General features: G+C 45.4%; 1 protein-coding gene across 3 annotated transcripts in view; it reads right to left on the bottom strand.

Moving 5' to 3' along the window:
* The window catches only part of UST (uronyl 2-sulfotransferase), a 242,739-nt gene extending 225,509 nt beyond the window's left edge, over positions 1-17,230 (bottom strand). Inside the window, exon 1 of one of the 3 annotated variants that reach the window (XM_045573321.1) lies at positions 16,478-17,230. In XM_045573321.1, coding sequence (XP_045429277.1) covers positions 16,478-16,739 — 262 coding nt within the window. In that variant the 5' untranslated portion in view covers positions 16,740-17,230. The remainder of the gene's footprint in view (positions 1-16,477) is intronic. The other 2 variants (XM_045573320.1, XM_036413823.2) reach the window with 2 other exon arrangements.
* Between the last annotated feature and the right edge of the window lie 2,949 nt (positions 17,231-20,179).

The raw sequence follows: 20,179 nt of genomic DNA on the forward strand, positions 1-20,179 counted from the left end.
AAAAATCAATTAACTCAATATACAAGTCATCTTATTCCAGACATGAGAAAATGGATTATTTTCTAATTCATAAAAATTTAGATGAAATTAAAATATAGGGAAAGGGGTGTGGGGGAGAAATATCTCTAAGACTTTCAACAATAAAGATTTTTTTTAAATAAAGCTAAAATATTTTTTAAAAAATCAAAAAATATAATAAAATGTAAAAGGTATGGAAAGAATTTAAGTCCCAGTTTACAACCTACTTTATAACTGATTTCACAATATCCTTTATTTTCTATGATTTTTTTTTTCAAAGTTCCGCGTAAATTTTTGTGAGATCATGTACCCAAGAGTGTACCTAAACTGTGGAAAGACCAAACAAAAAGCATGCCGAGTTGGATAAAGGGGTCAATAACAATAATAACAATTGTAAAAGTCCTCGAAGAAAAGCCAGTAAAACAAATTCCATTCTCTCACTGACAACTGAAAGTATGTTAGATTTTTTTTTTTTAAGTCAGCTGGTAAGGCATTCAAAATATGTTTATTGAGAACTTCTGCCTCTGAGAGACTCTGGCCAGGCTCCGCTGCCAGACTGAGCTCACGTCTTGCTGATCAGGAAACACAGAGAGTCCAGGAGGATCTCATCCAAGGCGAGGCCTCCACGGGGCCACAGATCCCATCAGCCTGCCCAGCCGGGGGCGGCGAATGAGCCAGAACATCGCTCCTGCTGCTGAGTCATCCACCATCGCAACATGCACGCTCTCCTAGACGCTCTGATTTCTGCACCTCAGCACTTAGCATCACTCAGCCGACTGCTCTCTCGTGCCTGCCAAAAATAAAGCTGAGGAAACCAATACTTGAGAGAACCAGCAGGACCATGTTCAATACCCATTTTCTGAACACACAAACCCACTGAAAAGCGAGACACCCAAACTGTGACAGCTCAGCTCTCAGGGAAATGCCATCGCTGAGCTGACCTGTGATTTGATATTATGCTTTCTACTTTTATAAAGGGCCAATGTCTGGCCCAACCTCATGAAAACATATCAGTTGTTTGTTTGTTTGTTTGTTTGTTTGTTTTGGGAGGAGGCAGTAGGGGTGGAGACAGAAAGAAAGAACCACTGAAGGAGATATTGTCCATTATAATACTGTACAAGCAAACAGATTTCTCCTATAATTTGGAGGTAGGAAAAGACAGGCTGCCCTTTCCCAATGAACCGGTAGGCTTCTTACATTAGATAAAGAAATGACACATCTTATTCTATTCTTGCCTTGGCTTCAGATCATTCAGGTATGTATTTAACGTGCAGCTGCAAAAACCCTCTACTCCAGGTACATGTTACCTTAAGAAACGTATGTCACCCAGTAAGTGCCAGACCTGGGCAAGTTCAGACAGGCTGGCTTAGGGCACAGAGCAGCCATCTGAGCTGCTTTTTCCCTTCACCTCTTCTCTGAAAAGATGTCCAAAAATCCAGGCGATTGAATGTCATTTCTTAGCACAGTTCAATTGTTTTTAGTGACCTAGACCCCGATCCTCTGTGTTTTAACAAAATTGAAGATTTAGGAAATTATTTCTGGTTAAAACCAAAACGAAATATTTAGACCGTTTTTGCTTGAAACCTCCTAGAGCAGGTGGTAGCCCGGGTAGGCCGGATGTGTCCCCGTGGGGGATGGGAGGACTGAGCTGCTTTAGGAAAAGCTACACTCAGAATTCGAGATCAACAGCAAAGGGGACTTAAGTAGACCTAAGTGGAGGCACTTCGAGAGAACCTTCCATAAAGCTACAGAAAAACAAACCCTGCAATACTCAGGGAAGAGTCATTTTTAAAACAGCAAGAAATTATAGCCTGGATGCCAACTTAATCTGTGACAAAATGGCATGATCAAAGTTACTGAAATAAATGGTCATCCATTCAAGATATGTTGTATCCTACCCTAATAAAAACGCAGTGGGGATTTTTCTTTTCCATTTTAGCTACTCAGAGAAAATAAACCATCAGCTTGTAGACTGCTATCATAACAGGATAGTGTCAGCCAGGAGGCAAATGGACATGCTCATGTGATACCAAATACCCGCAGGGTAAGAGTTGAGTTGGTTTTTCTGTCAAACTTACTTTATCAAGATGAAAAGGACTCTGAGAGTTCTCGGTAAGAGAGTTAGAAAAGCACTTCAGTAGTTTTGAGGAAATACACTTCCCTATAGCAAGAGGTAAAAAGCTCAAATCAGTTCATTGGGAATTTTGAAAAATGAATTTACTGTTAAAGAATAATATCATTCAAGTGTGGTGACTTTATCTCCAGTTAGACTGGGAAAATCCTTGGGTTAATTTACACCAAAATAAAAGCTAAAAGGATTTTAAAACTAAATGAAAAGGTGAAACAAAAAAGGAACTAGAAGAAAATATAGAGATTATGCATTTGATGTGAGCATATAAGGCCTTTTTAAGCATAAAAGCAAAGAAAAAAATAATAAATGAAGAAAAGTTATTGAAAATACAGAATCTCAAGTCCCTCCCATCTCAGACATATACACCATAATCTACAGTTTAACAAATCCCCTGGTGATCTGAATGCACATTAAAGTTTGAGATCAGCTGGTACAAAGAAGCTGAATGCTAAAGTGCTATAAGTCGCAGGCAAATAAAAGCTCACATTATCTCCAGCATCCGGCACATAACAGGATCTGACGAACATTTGTTGAAGGAGTGAACCTGAAGAGATGGAAGAGATGACAGAGAGGATGACTGCCAAGCCACATGTGAAGGAGGGTAGGCCTACGAAAGCAATGGGGAAATGTATGTTTTCTGAGCCTTTAAGTCTCATTGATGTGAAACTTCAATGAAATGTAAGCCTTGTGGGCAAGACTGACTCTGAAATTAACAAAAAGTCAGTCACCTGTCATTTCCACAAGATAGGCAGGAAAAAGTCTGGCAAAAGGGAACAACAATGCATTCTGCCTTAAAAGAAACACAGCACAAAAACAGTAGCTCACCCAGAAACCAGAGAATGTTCTAGATAGTATGTTTTCCTACCAAGCTAACAACAGGACTCGGCACTCTGGCCTAGGCAGGTCAGAAGGAGAGCGACACTGTTTTAACTGTGTACTTTGGAAGACACAAGCACACAGAACCTACAGCCCTCCCCTCCCCTCCCCCCATCCCATGAGAAACAGGAGAGCAAACACAAGAATACTTGAATAAAGTATTGTCCAAATGCATTTGAAAAGCTCACCATCAAGCTACATAACTAGGAGACTCAAAATATTCTCTCTAAAAGTTAGCTCTAGATATCCTTTGCCCTTTGAAAGGGGCAATAAAAAGATAGAGGTTACAGATGCTAACAAATATTTCCTTCTCCCTCCTTTTAATTTCTGGGAACCGCTTCATCTCGCAGCAGGACCAGAAGAACATAACCACAAACACTGCAGACTCCGTGAGGCCTTGGATCTCTGCTGGGCAAGCAAACAAGAGCCACCTTCGGAGTTGGAAAAAAACACGAGCAAAGGAAATAATGTGGCCTCTATCCTGTCATCTGCTGAAGCAAAATACACTGGGCCCTTGGGTTTTATATTTATGGAGCTTTCCAGAACCCTTTCCTCCATTTTCACCTCTGTGAGCTATCCAGATCTCAGCCAGAGAGCAGCTTCTACAGAACTGCTCTGGGGCACATGACACCCTTGCAGGAGTAACCAAGGTTAACCCCACACTGCTTAACCTGGCATCGCACTCCCAGTCATGTCAACATTCCGCTCCTCCGGGCAGGAACTCCTCACTGACCTGCTAAGTGAGGACCACACCACAATCCCCGGGACCGCCTGGCCAGCACGGAGATGCAAGCTTGCCAAGCACCAGCAGCTGACACCTCACCTCCTTCCCTTTAGCCTTGTCTCAGCCTCTCTGCCAGTCATCACTTTGTGTCCTTCCCCACTGTGGTAAAAATAACTTCCTCTAAATCTGTATGTGATTGTACACACGTTTCTGGCACATCACTGGGTGAGTTTTGACACTCCAGCAGAATGAAATCACCAGAAATCTGCAATCCCATTTCTAGAGAACCCCAAACCAGATGAATCAGTTCCATGTTTTCCTGGAATTTGAGAAACTACTTCCAGGCAAGATAAGATGCCACCATCGGAGCACCTCGCCAGTTCCTTCTTTCCAGTGCTGCTCACAGACTCAGCAAAGTCTCAGAGACAGAATGGAGCGAGGCGGAAGGCAGGGGGCTATGTGCTATTAAGTGGGCATGGCTTGCTGGCAGTGGTTGAGGGTACAGAAGGGCATCTCAGTAGGCCAACACACTGTGGCCCCAAGAAGTCAGCAGGACTTGTATGGGCATGAAAGCTGGTCACTCTCCTGTCATCATTCCAGGAAGGGGGGATGTGGCAGTCATCCTCAAGGGAAGACACACAGTCATTTTTAACAGTGACTCGTCTCCACAAAGCAGACTCTCCAACAGAGGGAATCAGCAAATTCTCCATTCTTTAGGCCAGTGAAGGGCCACGTTGACAGTGATAGATGCTTAAGGGAATAAAAATCATTTCATATTTTCATGGGCTTATAGGCAACTTGCGTTTCCTTTTCTGTGAATCACCTGCTTCTATTCTTTGCCCATTTATCTCAAGAATTCTCCTTTTTTGTTGTTGCTGGTTTATAGATTTATCTGCATATTAATCCCATTTCCTAGAGAAATCATTTGTCCCCAATCTAGGTCCTTTTTTTGCTTTGTTTATGGGGTGTTATTGTTCAGAAAGTTTCGCTTGAATGTTGTTTTTTCCTTTGTTGTTTGTGCTTTTCTGTGACTGAAACTGACTTCAGATGAGAACTACTGGAAAATAGACCTATCTGTCTGGACAACACCTATGAGGGGGTCGGGGGGAGGAGAGAAGAGGTACCCATGACAATCATCTTGGCATCTTCAATTGGAGGAAATCCAATAGACTATTCTACGTAGTTCCCAGAAGAATTAGCAGAAGTAGCGAGAAGCTACGAGGAAGTAGCTGGCCACGGGGTGAACTCTGTCAGCATTGGAGCTGTCCACCATGGGATGAGATGAGCAGTAAGGAGCAGGCAGCTGGGCTGAGGCTGTGAGAATCCTCCATGAACAACACAAGCTACTTGTCCCTACTCGTTTTCCTTCTTTCTTCCTGTCACATCGGTAGAGTCTGAATCCTGGGAAATCAAGTCTTACTCTGCCTCCTCTCTCTGCCTTCCTAAGGACATTCTGTTTCCCACAGTTTCTGGGGCAAGTTCTCCTTTTATTGATGCTGGGGAAAAACAACTATGATTAACTTTGAAAACATTGACCTACAACAGGTCTAGCTGGTTTGGCTCAGTGGATAGAGCATCAGCCTGTGAACTAAAAGGACCCAGGTTCGATTCCGGGGAAGAGCTCGTGCCCGGGTTGTGGGTTCAATCCCCAGTGAGGGACTTGCAGGAGGCAGCTGATCAGTGATTCTGTCTCATCATGGATGTTTCTATCTCACTCTTCCTTCCTCTCTGAAATCAATAAAGGTGTATTTTAAAACTATATGTATTGACCTACAATGCTTTTGCATATACAGTTGCCTTAGTCACTCGACTCTTGCAATCTATAATAATAAAAGTGTAATATGCTAATTAGACCGGATGTCCTTCCAGATGAAGTCAGGGCAGAGGCAGCCTCTGTGTCAAGCAGGGGCCCAGCCCCTTGCATGAATTTCATGCATCAGGCCTCTAGTCTTTTCAATAACCATGTGGCTCCTAAGGAAATAGCCTTATATTTTCCATTGCTACAGTTAAGTGGTTTCTTATCTCTTAACACTTGATTTTAAGAGGAGATGGAACCTTAGATAGCCTCTAATTCAGTGATTCTAAAGAGAAAACTGGCCCCATCCCCTGGGGCTGCATATAAAAATCACCTAAAGAACTTCTTTTTCTTTTTTTAAATATATTTATTGATTTATTACAGAGAGGAAGAGAGAGGGATAGAGAGTTAGAAACATCGATGAGAGAGAATCATCGATCAGCTGCCTCCTGCACACCCCCTGCTGGGGATGTGCCCTCAACCAAGGTACATGCCCCTGGCCGGAATCGAACCTGAGTCCCTTCAGTCTGCAGGCCGACGCTCTATCCACTGAGCCAAACCAGTTTCTGCTAGAGAACTTCTTTAAAGAACCCCTAAACCACCCCATTCTCCCTTCCCTGGTACTGGGACATACTCCAATATGGCCCTTTAAGACCATATGGAAATATTGCTGCTGAGGGAGTTCCTAGGAAAGAAAAACAATTGAGAATCATGCACTAACCAAACTTCATTTTAGAAACTTAAGCCTAGGAGGTGTGTGTGATTTTTAACAGCATTGACCACTAGACTCTCTGGGGACCAGTCCCAGACCCAGGTCCAGTGCCCCTTCTTTCAGCCCACTTGGCTTTGCCTGGCAGTTCTGCATATCCAATGGGAAGGCATTCATGCCAAACAGCTTCATGTCAAAGTGGAGAGTTCTGTGCTGAAATTGCAAAAGTCACCGTTTTCCTTGATAAATTTAACTCTCTATTAAACCATGTAAAGTCACGTTGGTTTTGAACTTCTCCAGAAATTGAGTGACCAGCTACAATGAATGGACCGTAACGGTCTTGTGGCTCTCACATGCCCCAACACCCCTCAGAGACTGGGCAGGGCAAGGCAACACGAAGAAGCAGAAAACGGGAAAACAAGCAAGTTCACCCACCAGCCTCTGGACAAACACAGGATCTGCAGCTGGGGTTCACCGCTGTTGCCGACTACCAATGGAAGCAGAGAGAAGAAAGTGGCTGTATGCTGGACGTGGTAATTCCATCATAAGCAGGAGGAGTGCTTGCAGCAGTCACAGTGTAGCCTGGCAGTATGTCTTTGAAAAGGTGTGGCTCTTGGACCACGATCCCGGCCCTAGCACAGCTGGTGTCCCCAGAGAGTAAGCTGCACCACACTCCCTTGGCACAACTATTTTTATTTTGTGAATGCAGGGAGAAAGTGTGGATAATTCAAAACAGAGGAAAGCAGGGGCTGGGTAAAGAATGTGTTCTTTCAAGGCTATTTCCAGGGAGCAGAGAGAGGATAAGAAGCAGGAAGGTTTGTGTGTCTAATTATTGGGGCAAATGATGGAGTGTGTCAGCTGTTGAAGAGCCCTTGCCAATCTGAGCATGAGAGTGACCAAATAAGCCACAGAAATACGAGTTTAGTAATGTCATATTTCTTGGTGACAGTGGTCCTTTTCACTGGAGGCCAAGCCATGAGTAAATATGCATACTCCACCAGTATACGCATTTGCATGAATGGAATGTATGTGTGCACATGTGTATGTGTGTGCATGTGCATATGTGTTGTGTGCCAGGAGAAGAGGGAGTCTGAAAGAAGAAAAGAAAAAGGTGAGAAAACTGACATTTGTTGAATTCAAATGCTGGGCCTTGGGTCAGGGAGCTATTGTATAAATAGCAATTATTAATCCCATTGTATAAACCAGAGATTTCCAATCAATGTGCCACAAGACTTTTTTAAAAATTCAGTACATAACTATTTAGTCAGGGGCACTGACCTCTTTTCCCTTAGACTGGCAAATATACAAATGACAACAGCCAATATACTAATAGCCATCCAGTGTGAATGAATAAAAAAAACAAAACTATTTTTGTCAGGTAGGCAAAAAAATATATTTTTTGAAGTGCTGCAGAATTTTAGAAATTAGTTTATGAGTGCCATGAGATGAAAAAGGTTGAAAATTGCTGGTATAGATCAAAGCACCTGAGATTCAAAGAAATCAAGAAACTTGCCCAAATATTCCCAGCTAATAACACAATAGTTCACACCAAGATATCTGCTCTGAAATATATTCAAATGTCTGGTGCTTCTAGCCCACAGAAGGCCTTCAATGAATATTCGCTAAATCATTTTGAACAAAGGAATCTATATGTTTCAGAATACTTTTATTTTTATTTTCATTAAGACTGTGAAAGTCATGTTCACTGAACTTGAAAAAATCAATTCTGTTCCCAGAAATGCAGTATGATTAAATGGAAATGGTTATTTAAATCAGCCATCAATGAATGGAGTAAGAATCACTTAAAGCCATGACTTAAGGTTATTTCAATATCTTTCATCAAAATGGGATGAATGGGTTTGTGCACTGAGCCCTAATTATATAGCCTATCATTTTGCAGTTCTAGATTAAAATCCGTTCAGCCACTATTTCAAAAACCACATCATCTTATGGTCCCATCTACTTAAAAACTCGAAGCCATGCTGGAGATGTACTAGCTAATTTAACACAAATCGCTACTTAAGGAAGATACTGACCTAGAGAGAGAAATAAACTGCTATTCTGGAAACTCCCAAACAATTGGTCCAGGATTCAAGAAATGACAAGAAACCAATACTTTTGTATTCTATTATAGCTGTATGCAGTCATATCTCTAGATGGGCCTCAAGTATTCTTAATTACAGGGAGAGCCCTACACATGCTCCTTGAACTCCCTACAGGTGGACCATGTAAGAGGTGTACCATGACCCCCATGCTCGGAAGGCAATGTTTATAAAACTATATGCCATGGTGGTTTTAATGCTTTTTCAACAGCCTGGAGGAGTTAGATTGCAGACATCAACAGAGCTTGAGTCTTGCCTAGCATCCCTCCCCACATTCAAGTTTTTTTACTTAAAATAGGGACCAAACAAAGCAGACTAAGGAGCCCTGGCAAAGAACAGTCTGCTTAGCAAAGACTGTTTCATCAAGGGACCCTTGCTGAGCACCTAGAGGTGTCAGAGGAGAGAAGGAAAGCACCAGAGAAGCTTCTCCTCTCCAGGAGCTTGCCCACAAATCATCACAGGACAAGGTAGGATGGCCAAACTTCAGAACTGATCATGAAGTACCACCAGCGTTCAGAGACCAGCATGGGATTTTAGCTTCCTAAACCATCAACGTAGAAGCAATAGCAGAAGCAAAGGTAAACAGTAAGGCAAGAAAAATGACCTTGTAGCTACCTTTGGGATATTATTGATGACATATAAAAACAAAGCGGTATAGCATATCCTTGAACGCTAAGTAGCTATGTGGCTCCCTGGTAATTTATTCAAATTGAAGCTCTACCAGGCAGCATAGAACTGGCAGGACTTATTTTAAAGCATCCTATTTTGATTATATATATATATATATATATATATATATATATATATATATATATCTTTACACCCCTAGTGAAAAGTTCTAACACTTTTGGAAAACATTTTTCCTAAAATTCATGTTATTTTATAAAAGAGAAACATAGATAGGAAGTATTTTTCTATAGATGTGTCCTGTATATTAAACCACAATGTGATTTAAAAAAATACATTCTGTATGAATTGCAATTTTATGCAAACACTCAAGATCTCCTTGGTAGCCTTGTCTTACACTGAACAAGGAACATAATAGACCCAAATGTTTTCCCCTGCCGAGCTCATCAGCCCCATTCTAGTGAGCAAGTACAGAGACAAATACTCCCATCCATCGCACCATAGTCTGTTGTTCAAAATTTGCTACACTTGTATTCCACACCCAAGTCACAGGAATCCCTGTGACAGCTGTAAAATAGATAAATGTTAGCTAACCAGGAATTACATGAGAGCAAAACTCAGACAGCCAAAGTGTTTAATATCTGAAGTAATCCATAACTGTAAAAAAGAACCCCCACACTTCTTTTGAAGAGATTCTTGTTGACAATCAATTGTTAGGATTTTACTTAGGTTTTACTATATACCCATAACACTCTACTTAGCACTTTGAAAGTGACTAATGTAGAACATGAATTACTTGTATCTTGAAAGGGTGCATACCTATGATACAGAGAGCAATCCATAATAGTATTGTGTTTCAACCAGTATCGTCATTTGCAACTTCAAAATAAGTAGCAAAATCATATATCTGGTTTTGAGTCTAGTATCCAGAATACATAAAGAACACTTAAAACAAAGAAGACAACAACTCAATTCAAAATTGGGCAAAGAATGCAAATACACATTTTTTCAAAGAAGATATACAAATGGCCAACAAGCACATGAAGGATACTCAACATGACTAATCATTAGAGAAGTGCAAATCAAAACCACAGTAAGGTACCACTTCACAACCATTAAGATGGCTTTAATGGAATACTGGAAATAACCAGTGTTGGTGAAGATGTGAAGTAACTGGCCCCAGCCGGTTTTGCTCAATGAATAGAGTCTCAGCCTGCAGACTGAAGGGTCCCAGGTTCGATTCTGGTCAAGGGCACATGCCCCAGTAGCAGGCTCAATCCCCAGTGGGGGCCGTGTAGGACACAGCCTATCTATGATTCTCTCTCATCATTGATGTTTCTATCTCTCTCTCTCCCTCTTCCTTCCTCTCTGAAATCAATATATATATACATATATATATATATATATATATATATATATATATATATATATATATATATATATATATATATATTTTAAGATGTGAAGAAACTGGAACTCTCACACATTGCTGGTGGGGATGTACAGTCATTGTGGAAACAGCGTGGCAGTTCCCTGGTAAGTTAAACATAAAGGTATCATAGGACCCAGCAATACCACTGCTAGGTATATACCCAAAAGGACAGAAAATGGGTGTTCAAACAATTCTGGTGTATAAACATTTGCAGCAGCACTATTCACAATAGCCAAAAGATAGAAATGCCCATCAATGGATGTATAAACAAAATTCATACAATGGAATATTATTCAGCCATAAAAACAATCAAGCTCTTATACCTGCTGCAACTTGCTTAGTGAAAGACCACATAGATATGATTCCATTTTTATGAAATGTCCAGAATAAGCAAATGTGCAGAGACAGAAAATAGAGGAGGAATAGGGAGGTGATAGGTAGAGGTTTCTCTTTGAGGTGATAAAAAACATTCCAAAATTGACTGCAGCAATAGTTGCACTTATCTATGAATGTACCAAAAACAACTATTGGAAACTATTAAGCTATTGAAACTTTAAGTGGGTGAGCTGTGTGGTCTGTGAATTATATCTTCTGCTGCTTAAGCATTAATAGCATATACTGATATGTGCTTTATTGGGAATTCTCTTGCACAATAACTGCTCCACTCTTGACTTCTGCAGTGAAGAATTTTTGGTGAAATATTACTGTTTCTGTCCCCACTTCTGATAAAGGGGTTTATGTATGTCACTGTTTATTTAAAGCTGAGCTTCTATAATAAAAATAAATTCAGGTAAGGCAAAATTTATTTGCAGTCAAGTCTTAACTTTGTTCCAAAAAAAATAGCCAGTTATAACTCCTAATAATTTTAATGGCTACAATCCATCAAATAAGATGCCTGATCATTGTCCATCACTGTACCCCTGAGTATAGCTGCAGGGCAGCTACTGTTTCTGCTCCTGCCGCTTCCCTCTGGGGAAGCAAAAGATACTATTTCTCTTAGGACCTAAAAAACTTCACCACTTTTGTTCTAGTTTCTCAAATACAAAACCAACTAGTGTTTTAAACCTGGCTCGATGACAGGGAATTTTGAGAAAGGCAGTATCCAGATAATACATATTTATATGTATTTTTAAACAATTCATACTGAGGCTAGTCTGCATTAAAAATAGTTTACAAGGCAAGATGCTTTTCACCATTCATTCTGTGTTGATGGAACAGACTGCCACAGTCAAATGCCACTTTCTGTTCTTCCACTAACACAGTGCTACTATGTCCCCATCCAACCCTATAAGATAAATTTGCAGCTATGAACAAGAATGTCATTTTCTTTTTAGGTCAACAATTTCTATTGATAACATCATATTTTATGCGTTCGTTTCCTGGATTGCTGTCTGGAGCCTGGTGTACAATGTTTAAATCATCTGTGATGTGTGGAAGAAAAATCAAATTTGGCTTTTAAGATGTAGAGAAACTATTTTGCAAGATCTGGATGTCTATTTTCATATTTTCCTTTATATTCATTTAAACTTGGAGAATTTTAAATTCAATAGTTACATGTTTTTCACTCTCATTTTCTTTTTACTGAAAATTATCATGCTCGTGTTTACTATATTTAAAGACTGGCAATTCTGAAAACTAAAGTGATATAAATTAAAAATGGAAAGGAAAGCATATGAACTTGAGATCAATCCAACTAATTTAATTCCCATAAAGGCTAAATCACAAATCCAAGGCTTGGTGATAAATCAGTAGAGTTTGCCTGTTGTATAAGATCAGTAGTAAGCCATCTGGCTTATTCCGTTTACATCAATGTAACGAGTGTTATTCCAAGTTTTTGATATTTCCACAGCTCATAAGTAATGAGGCTACTGGCAGAGGCTGCAGCATAACCTAATTTCTGGGGGAGATTATATTTTTGTTTGTTTTCCATAGCAAATCAAAGTCTGAATGCTGCTTTTTTTAAAATCAAATAATTTCACTGAATTGAAAAGACTTTGGTCTCCAAGTTTAAGTATAGCAATTTGCTATCTTCGTCTATTTACCCCAGTAATTGTGTTCTTGTCTCTCCACCCATTTCAAATAGGAAGAAGTCAGGACAATAGTAATCCTTGCATAATTTTATTCCCCCTAACTTTCCATTTTTCCAATTTGTTGCAGCAGGAAGTATCTTTACGGAGAATAGACTTTGCCTTTTTCCAAACTGACTGCAAAAAGGAACTGTCTGACCTTGACTCCAGCAGGAAAAGAAAGCATCATATGGACTCCTCTCCTTCCCTTCCTCGCACTGCACTTTCTGGTTGCCCTGCTTCACCCCAACCTTAGAATGCCTAAAGCCAGCTGGAGCTGGCTGCAGCTGTTGGCTAGTCCTTTCCTGGAAACAATGGGGCTTAGGCATCAAAGCAGATGCATTTTTAAAGGTTGGAATTTTAAAAAATGAAACCATGTACCTCATTTTTAAAATAATTTCTAAACCTCTATCTATCTATCTATTTATCTATCTCTCTCTATCTCCCCTCTTCTTCTCAAATGCATAGGAAACTTCTTGAAAGCAATATTTTACTCTAAAACAATAGTTCTCAAACTTGAACTGGCACCAGAATCATCTGGAAGATTTGCTAAAACCCAGATTGCTGGGCCCCACCCCAGACTCTTTCATTCCCTGGGCCTGGGAGGAGACCTGAGGATGGACATTTGTGAGGAGCTTCCAGGTGATGCTGAGGCAGGCCCAGGTACCACACGTTGAGAACCATGAGCCTAAACAAAGAATAACCCAGAGAGAGAGAAATAGAGAGAGAGATATCAAGAATTTATGATTCCAATTCACATCACCTCCAGTTGTGAGCCTCTGGGTGTCAAGTTCCCCAGGACATGGCACCATCATGGAGATTCATACAGGAAGGTGGGGTTTAAGCAGACCAGCTGCTTGAGCTTATTTTTCTTCTGCTGGTCCCTCAACATACTTAGTAAAAATATCAAGAAAAGGAAAGTAAAATTATGCAAATAAGTATGACCATTTTGAGCAGTCAGCTCTTTAGATTCCCACTTGCATTTTGGCTATATTTTTATTTTATCTCTTAAATTGCTTATAGTGCTATAAAGTGAGTACCTGAATCAAACAGATTTGGGTTCAGGTTTTGCCTTATTTGCTGTGGGTGTCCTTTCGCAAGTCAGTGAGGAAACTAATTCTTCAGATACTTTGGCCTTATAGTGGTAAGGATAAATTTTACAGCCTCTTAAAGGGCCAAAGCCCACTTTTCCAAAAAAGCATTATATTTATGTAACAAAACAACAAGGATTAAATTTAGCCAAGGGCATCCATACATTTAGTTCACATAGATGTCATATTTTTTTAATATATTTTATTGATTTTTCAGAGAAGAAGGAAGAGAGATAGAGAGCTAGAAATGTCGATAAGAGAGAACCATCGACCAGCTGCTTCCCGCACAACCCCCACCGGGGATGTGCTCGCAACCAATGTACATGCCCTTGACCGGAATCGAACCCGGGACCCTTCAGTCCGCAGACGCTCTACCACTGAGCCCAACCGGCTTCGGCGGATGTCATATTTTAACCCATAAGTTAGTCAGAAATGCAAGGGCCTGTTCTAATATGAGTCATGTTCAATCCTTCAATTCTCCCTACTTCCCTGAGGGAATGCTGTGGACTCACCCGTATATCCACTGAGCCCAAATGTATCAGGACTCGTTTTATGAAATATATAATGAAAGCACTACATTCTAGATATCACATGGATTTGACTTTCAAAGGGATAATGTGATCGATATTAAAGTGTCTTGATTATACCATCAATGGTGCCTTTGTTCCTTTCTCCTCCCAGATTTCTCCATCCCCAACAGGCGTATCAGAACCATAACACGTGAGGCGCTGAGTGGTGTGAGACAATCTAGTCCAGCCCCTAATTTTACCTAAAAAACTTGAGACCCAGGAAGTTTGAGCACCCTGCCCAAAAGTGCTCTCAAGGGCACTAAACACAGATGTCTTCCTTCCCCATCGTCTGTATTTTCCCTAGACCAGTGGTCGGCAAACTGCGGCTCTCTATCCACATGCGGCTCTTTGGCCCCTTGAGTGTGGCTCTTCCACAAAATACCTCGTGCGGGCCCACACGTCCAGTGCGATTGGAACATCGTGGCCCATGGGCAGAAGGTTTTGGGCTCTCTAAAGAAATGTCAATCGTACTGTTGATCTTTGGCTCTGTTGACTAATGAGTTTGCCGACCACTGCCCTATACCATTGGCCTCCATATTTTGCTTAAAAGGAACTTGTAAGAATTCATTATCAGATTTTTGCGCAGAAAGACCCCTCAGCTTCAAGTTCCTCAGAAGCCGATTAGCAGTGATTGCTGTTGTTGGCAAAAATATGACCTTTATAGCACCAGCAGGTGTCTGTGAGCCAGTGAAGCTATGAAACTCCAAAACACAGAACTCTGGGGAAGAAGTGCTTGAGTCCCTAATAAAAGTGTGTATTACCCCAAATCCTCTAAAAAGCCAGATGCTCAAGGCTGTACTCTGGAAATCTGTTTGGGCAACATTTTCCTTGAATTTTCCCTAAAGCATCTTGCAAAACCACAGCTCCCCGAAGTGTCTACTGAAATGGAAGCTGAGCTTCTGCACGTGGAAAGAGCTTTATTGTATCTGCCTTTACATTTCAGAAAGCTCTAACACCTGTCACTTTGCTGAAGTTGGTGTTTTGTTTTTTGTTTTTCTTCAAAAACAGTGCACTATCCAGATATGTCCAGGGACGGGCGGGTGAGTGCGGGGCCGGAGTCCTCTGGCCCATCACCACCCCAGCGCTTTGGCGCCTTCCTCTTTCGCACTCGCTGGCGTGCGGCAGATGCCGGATGTTTGCGGGTGGCTCCCTCCGGTTTACCACCTTGCAGGTCTGCAACAAGCCGGCGCCCTACCAGCCTGGCTTCCCCACAGGCCCCTGGCCACGGACTCGGGAGGGATCTGCACCAGCCTGGCACGGTGCTCAGCCGGCGGTGCGCCCGGTCCGCGCGGGACAGGGCGCCGCGGGTCACGCCCTCTCTCCGGAGCTGCTCTTTCCTCTCTTTGCAAACCCCCTTCCTCACCCCTGCTAACACACAGGCAGCCTCCCTCCCATGAACCAACTAACCACACACACACACACACACACACACACACACGTTGGGCTTGAAACACGGGGCTCAGCGGATCAGATCGCCACCGCTTCCCGGCTGGCCCGCGCCCTCGGACAGCCCAGACCCCCGGGCACAGCCCGCTCCCCACGTCCCGGGCGCTGCGGGCCATGGGGTGAGGAAGGGGCGCTGCCACAGCCCTGAGCCTGACACTGCCCCCGGGTCACCCAGACCAGCGGCCGGAGGAGAATCTGCGGGCAGGATTCGCAGAGCCCCAGCACCTGGGTGGAGCTAACCCACCCGCACCGCCTGGAGGACGGAGCTACGATCAGGACAGGACTGTGGTCACCACAGCGCCCGAGGTGGGCTGCCCCTTCCCCTCGCGTCTCCCCTCGCAGCCAGGACGGAACACACACTCGCTGGTGCACACCCACAGACACCACCTGGTGTGGCGGCGGAGGCGTGGGGAGGTATGCAGCGCCCCGCCCGGTACCTGCCCCATCGCCCGCCAACCCGGGCCCCGCGCCCCACCCGGGGACCTGCCCGCCCGCCAACCCACACGGCCGGCCCCAGCGCCAGTGCTCCCGTGCGCCCCACCTGAACGGCCTCGGGGTCTCCCCTGGACAGCCTCGGGGTCCCACCTGGACAGCCTCGGGGTCCCCCCTGGACAGCCTGGAGTCCCACCTGGACACCTCGGGGTCCCACCTGGACGGGCTCGGGGTCCCACCTGGACGGGCTCGGGGTCCCACCTGGACGGCCTCAGGTCCCACCTGGACGGCCTCGGGGTCCCTCCTGGACGGCCTCGCGGGGGCGGGCGGGGAGGAAGCATCCAAAGTCCCCGGCGCGTCCCCAGTTCCCCCTCCCTAGACCCCCCACCCCCCACCCCGCAACCCACTCCCCCGCACAACTTGGCGGGCCGGGGACCCCCGCGCCCGCTCGCTCCTTACCCAAATACTGCCGCAGGTCGAGCAGGAAGCGCGGGGGGCCCCCGCCGAGCTGGTAGAAGAGGGAGCCCAGGCAGAAGACCAGCAGGGTGGCCATGCAGAAGCCGTAGTCCCGGAGGGAGAAGCGCAGGAGCGGGAGCTGGCGCAGCCGGCGCCTCCAGCCGCCCGGGCCGGGAGGGGCGCCCCCCGCGGGGGCCCCGCGGGGCCAGGGGTCCGCGCCGCCGCCGCCGCCGGGATGCTGCTGCTGCTGCTGCTGCTTCTTCATCGCCCGCAGCCTGCCCGCGCCGGGGAGAGCTCAGCATCCGCCGCGGGGCGCACAGCCCGGCCGGCCGGCCGCACATGGGCAGGGCAGGGCCGCGGAGGGCAGCCGGTGGGGCGGGGACGGCGGAGTTGCCGGGCTCAGGAGACTTTCCCGGGCATGGTCCCCGCCGCGGCCCGGAGCGAGCGGCCGAGGAGCCCGGCCCGCGGGGCCCGCGCCCGGCCCGCTAGCGCCCCCGCGCCCCGCGCCCCGCCGCGCCTCGGGCTCGCTCGCGGCCGCCGGGGCTCGCCTCCAGCGCCAGCGTGGACCCCGCACCGGGCTTTGTGTCTTCGCTTTCGGCGTGTGTTGTCCCGGTCCGGGCTCCCCTGAAAAGCGGCTGGGAGGAACGGGAGGCGGACACCAGCCCCTCGCTCCACCTCCTGGACAGGGGTTTTCCTCCTTCTCCTCCCCTTTCTCCCGCCGGCGCTCCGTGGCCTCTCTCCTCCCTCTCTCCTCCCTCCTCCCTCTTCCCTCTCCCTCTCCCTCCCTCCGCTCGGGGCTCCGGGCTTCTCTCCGGTGTCACGTTACCGCCTCTGCCCGGGGAGGGGCGGGGGGCGCGGCGATGATTCGCAACAAGGAAGAAAGTTTCTGGGTGTTTTTCCTTCTCTCTCTCTCTCTCTCTCTCTCTCTCTCTCTCTCTCTCTCTCTCTCTCTCTCTCTCTCTCTCTCTCGATGCGATCTGGCCTCGGTTCCTGCACCACCAGCGACCTCTGTGGGGCCCCGCGGACTTCCCTCCGGTCCACAGTCGCGGCGGGAAGAAGCAAGACTCCTCTGACCGTGCATTTCATTGCACAGGCTTGGTTCTCCCTCCCCCTGCGTCCCGGGCTGTCCCCCAGGGCCCACCCAAGGTGCTGGGACAGGGACTCCGGACGTGGCTGAGATGGTCCGAGAGCGAGTGGTGGGCATTTAATTTCAGCGCGCCGCTCAGGGCCAGGCTTCCGCCGGGACTCCCGGAGCAGAAACAGCTTTCTTCTCGCTCGTCCCTCCCGCTGCAGCTACTCATCCACGGGAGCCACTAGAAAGACACAAGAGTGCGGGGTACAGAGAGACTAAGGAGGTCATGCCGCTAGCAGACCTTACACTCTCACTTCATCGCTGCCCCCTTCCCTCCACGGGAAGGAAACTCCTGGCCCCGGGCAGAAAGGCAGCTTCAAATACAGCCCCGCGGGTGGGAATGGGGGATGCAGGACAGGGCTGCCCTCAGCGGCCACACTTTGGGTAGGAATCACTTATTGTTCTCCGCAGAAGCTGTAACACCCCAGGCTTTAGTGGCGTTCAAACCTGCCTGAGCCTGAAGCTCACAGTGCTAACCTCGACCCAGAGTTATCACCCAGCCAGGGCCCTTTGGTCTCACGATTGCAGGGCGATTAGAAGGTGAGTTACAACTCATTTTGGCCCAGGCCACAGTGAGAAACGGAAACCTCAACTTTTGATGTCTGTTATCTCTCTCTCTCTCTCTCTCTCCCTGCTCACTCTGTACTGTACACTCCAGTAGCTGACAGCCAGATTGAAAGAAGAACCGGGAGTCAGGGACCACTATAACTCCATGACTGTCCTGGAAACTGTTATAAAGTCCAATAACTGAAACACTTTCAAAGGAAAATTAAGGAATAGGACCCTGGGGTCAAACGCTTGCAATTTAAGAATAATTTGGTTGAACCAAAACCCATATGTGAGCATCTCTGGTTCCTGATTTGAAAGCGGTGAAGAGACACATAGGTAGCAAGCTTCAGAGACTAATAAATGAAGTGGGCAGTGTTACAGCCATACCCACAAGTGCAGGCACACAAATCCCACTTCCCAGTCTTATGTTGCCCTACCTAACCCACTTTCTCACCGAAAATCCTAATGATCTGTCTCACAGTTATTGCATGAATCAGAGATTTATTTAGATTAACACACATTCTAGAAATGCGAATGCCCCTGAGGGAATTAAGCCAATCAGTCATTGCTCATTAATGTGAATTAAAACACTGAGTAGCCAGAAAAGGCTCCCCATTAATAATTTTTGAGTTAATGAAGAGAGACTAAAATATGGGAGGATCAAAGCAATTTCCATAATAGTTTAAGACCACCTTTGGCAAATTGGACCTGTACTGAAGCCTGGCCCCATAGTGTGAGTGTATTTCTTTAGAAAATAATGTGCAAGACCCTCTGGGCTCACAAGGACCACCCCAGGTCTAGAGACTTCTCTCACAGAATGCACTGTTCTCATTCTCATAAGAACAGAAATCTGAGCAACCATGAGGTTATAAAAGGAAGAAAGGAAACAAACATCTCAAAATAAAAGTATGGGAATAAAAGTTTGCTTTTTTTTTTTTATCCTCACCCTAGGATATGATGTTTTTGTTTATTTTTTCATTGGTTCTAGAGAGAGAGGAAGTGAGAGGGAGAGACATATGGATAGGTTGCCTCCTGCATGCACCCCCACTGGGGATCAAGCCTGAAACCAGGGCTTGTGCCCTGACCCAAAATAACAATGGCTTAGACAAAACTGAAAGTGCAAACAAGTCCAGAAACAGGCAATCCAGAGTTCGTGAGCCATCTCCAGCTCCCATCAGGGACCTACTGGAGCGTTTTGTTGTACCCAGCATGTGGCTTCCATTCTCAAGGTCACCTCATAGTTCAAGGTGGCCTTGGGAGTTCCAGTCATTATGTTTATGTTGCAGCTGGCAATAGGGGAAAGCAAAAGAAGGAAAGAAAACTTCCTCCCAGCAGCATAGATTCTTTTTTAAACTGTGTTCCAAAAATGCCTCAGTCCTCTTCTTGGAGGTCTTTGGCCAAAGGATAGTCAGCTGACTACATTCAGTTGAAAGGGAGGACCAGGAAATAGAGATTTCAGCTGGGTGCATTGCTGCCACCCAAAAATCAGGATGGTATTCCCGAAGTAAGAAAGAACAGGCCACTATCACGTGGCGATCAGCAGTCCCTGCCAGTCCCCCATCCTGCCCCCAGCCTTTCCCTCTACATTCCATTTCTCTTACAGCAGCCAGAATGTAATTCCTCTGCTCGCAACTTGTCAGTGGGTCTTGACAAACTTAAAGTAAAAGCCAAAATCCTTCTGGGGCCCTCCAAGGCCCTTTGTGATCTGGCTCCCCTGTCAATCTGACTTCGTCTCCTGTCTCTTTTCCCTTCTCATCCTGCCCCGTTGTACATCAGGCCGACAAAACTTGCCCCTCCATCAGGGCCTTTGCATCTGTGGTCTCCTCTACCTACCAAGTTCTTTTCCCATATTTCCCCAGGGTTTGTCTAGTGACTTCCTTCCAGTTTCTATCCAATGTTATCTCGTCAAAAGACTCTCCCCTGACTACTCCATCCGTAGTGCATGCCCACACTTACATTCTTTCTTCCCTTGGCCATCTTTCATTTTCTCCATAGAACCTACCACAACCTGGAATGTTAGCAAT

The sequence above is a fragment of the Pipistrellus kuhlii genome, unplaced genomic scaffold (assembly GCF_014108245.1).
Source record: "Pipistrellus kuhlii isolate mPipKuh1 unplaced genomic scaffold, mPipKuh1.p scaffold_m20_p_5, whole genome shotgun sequence".
NCBI classification, from domain to species: Eukaryota; Metazoa; Chordata; class Mammalia; order Chiroptera; family Vespertilionidae; genus Pipistrellus; species Pipistrellus kuhlii.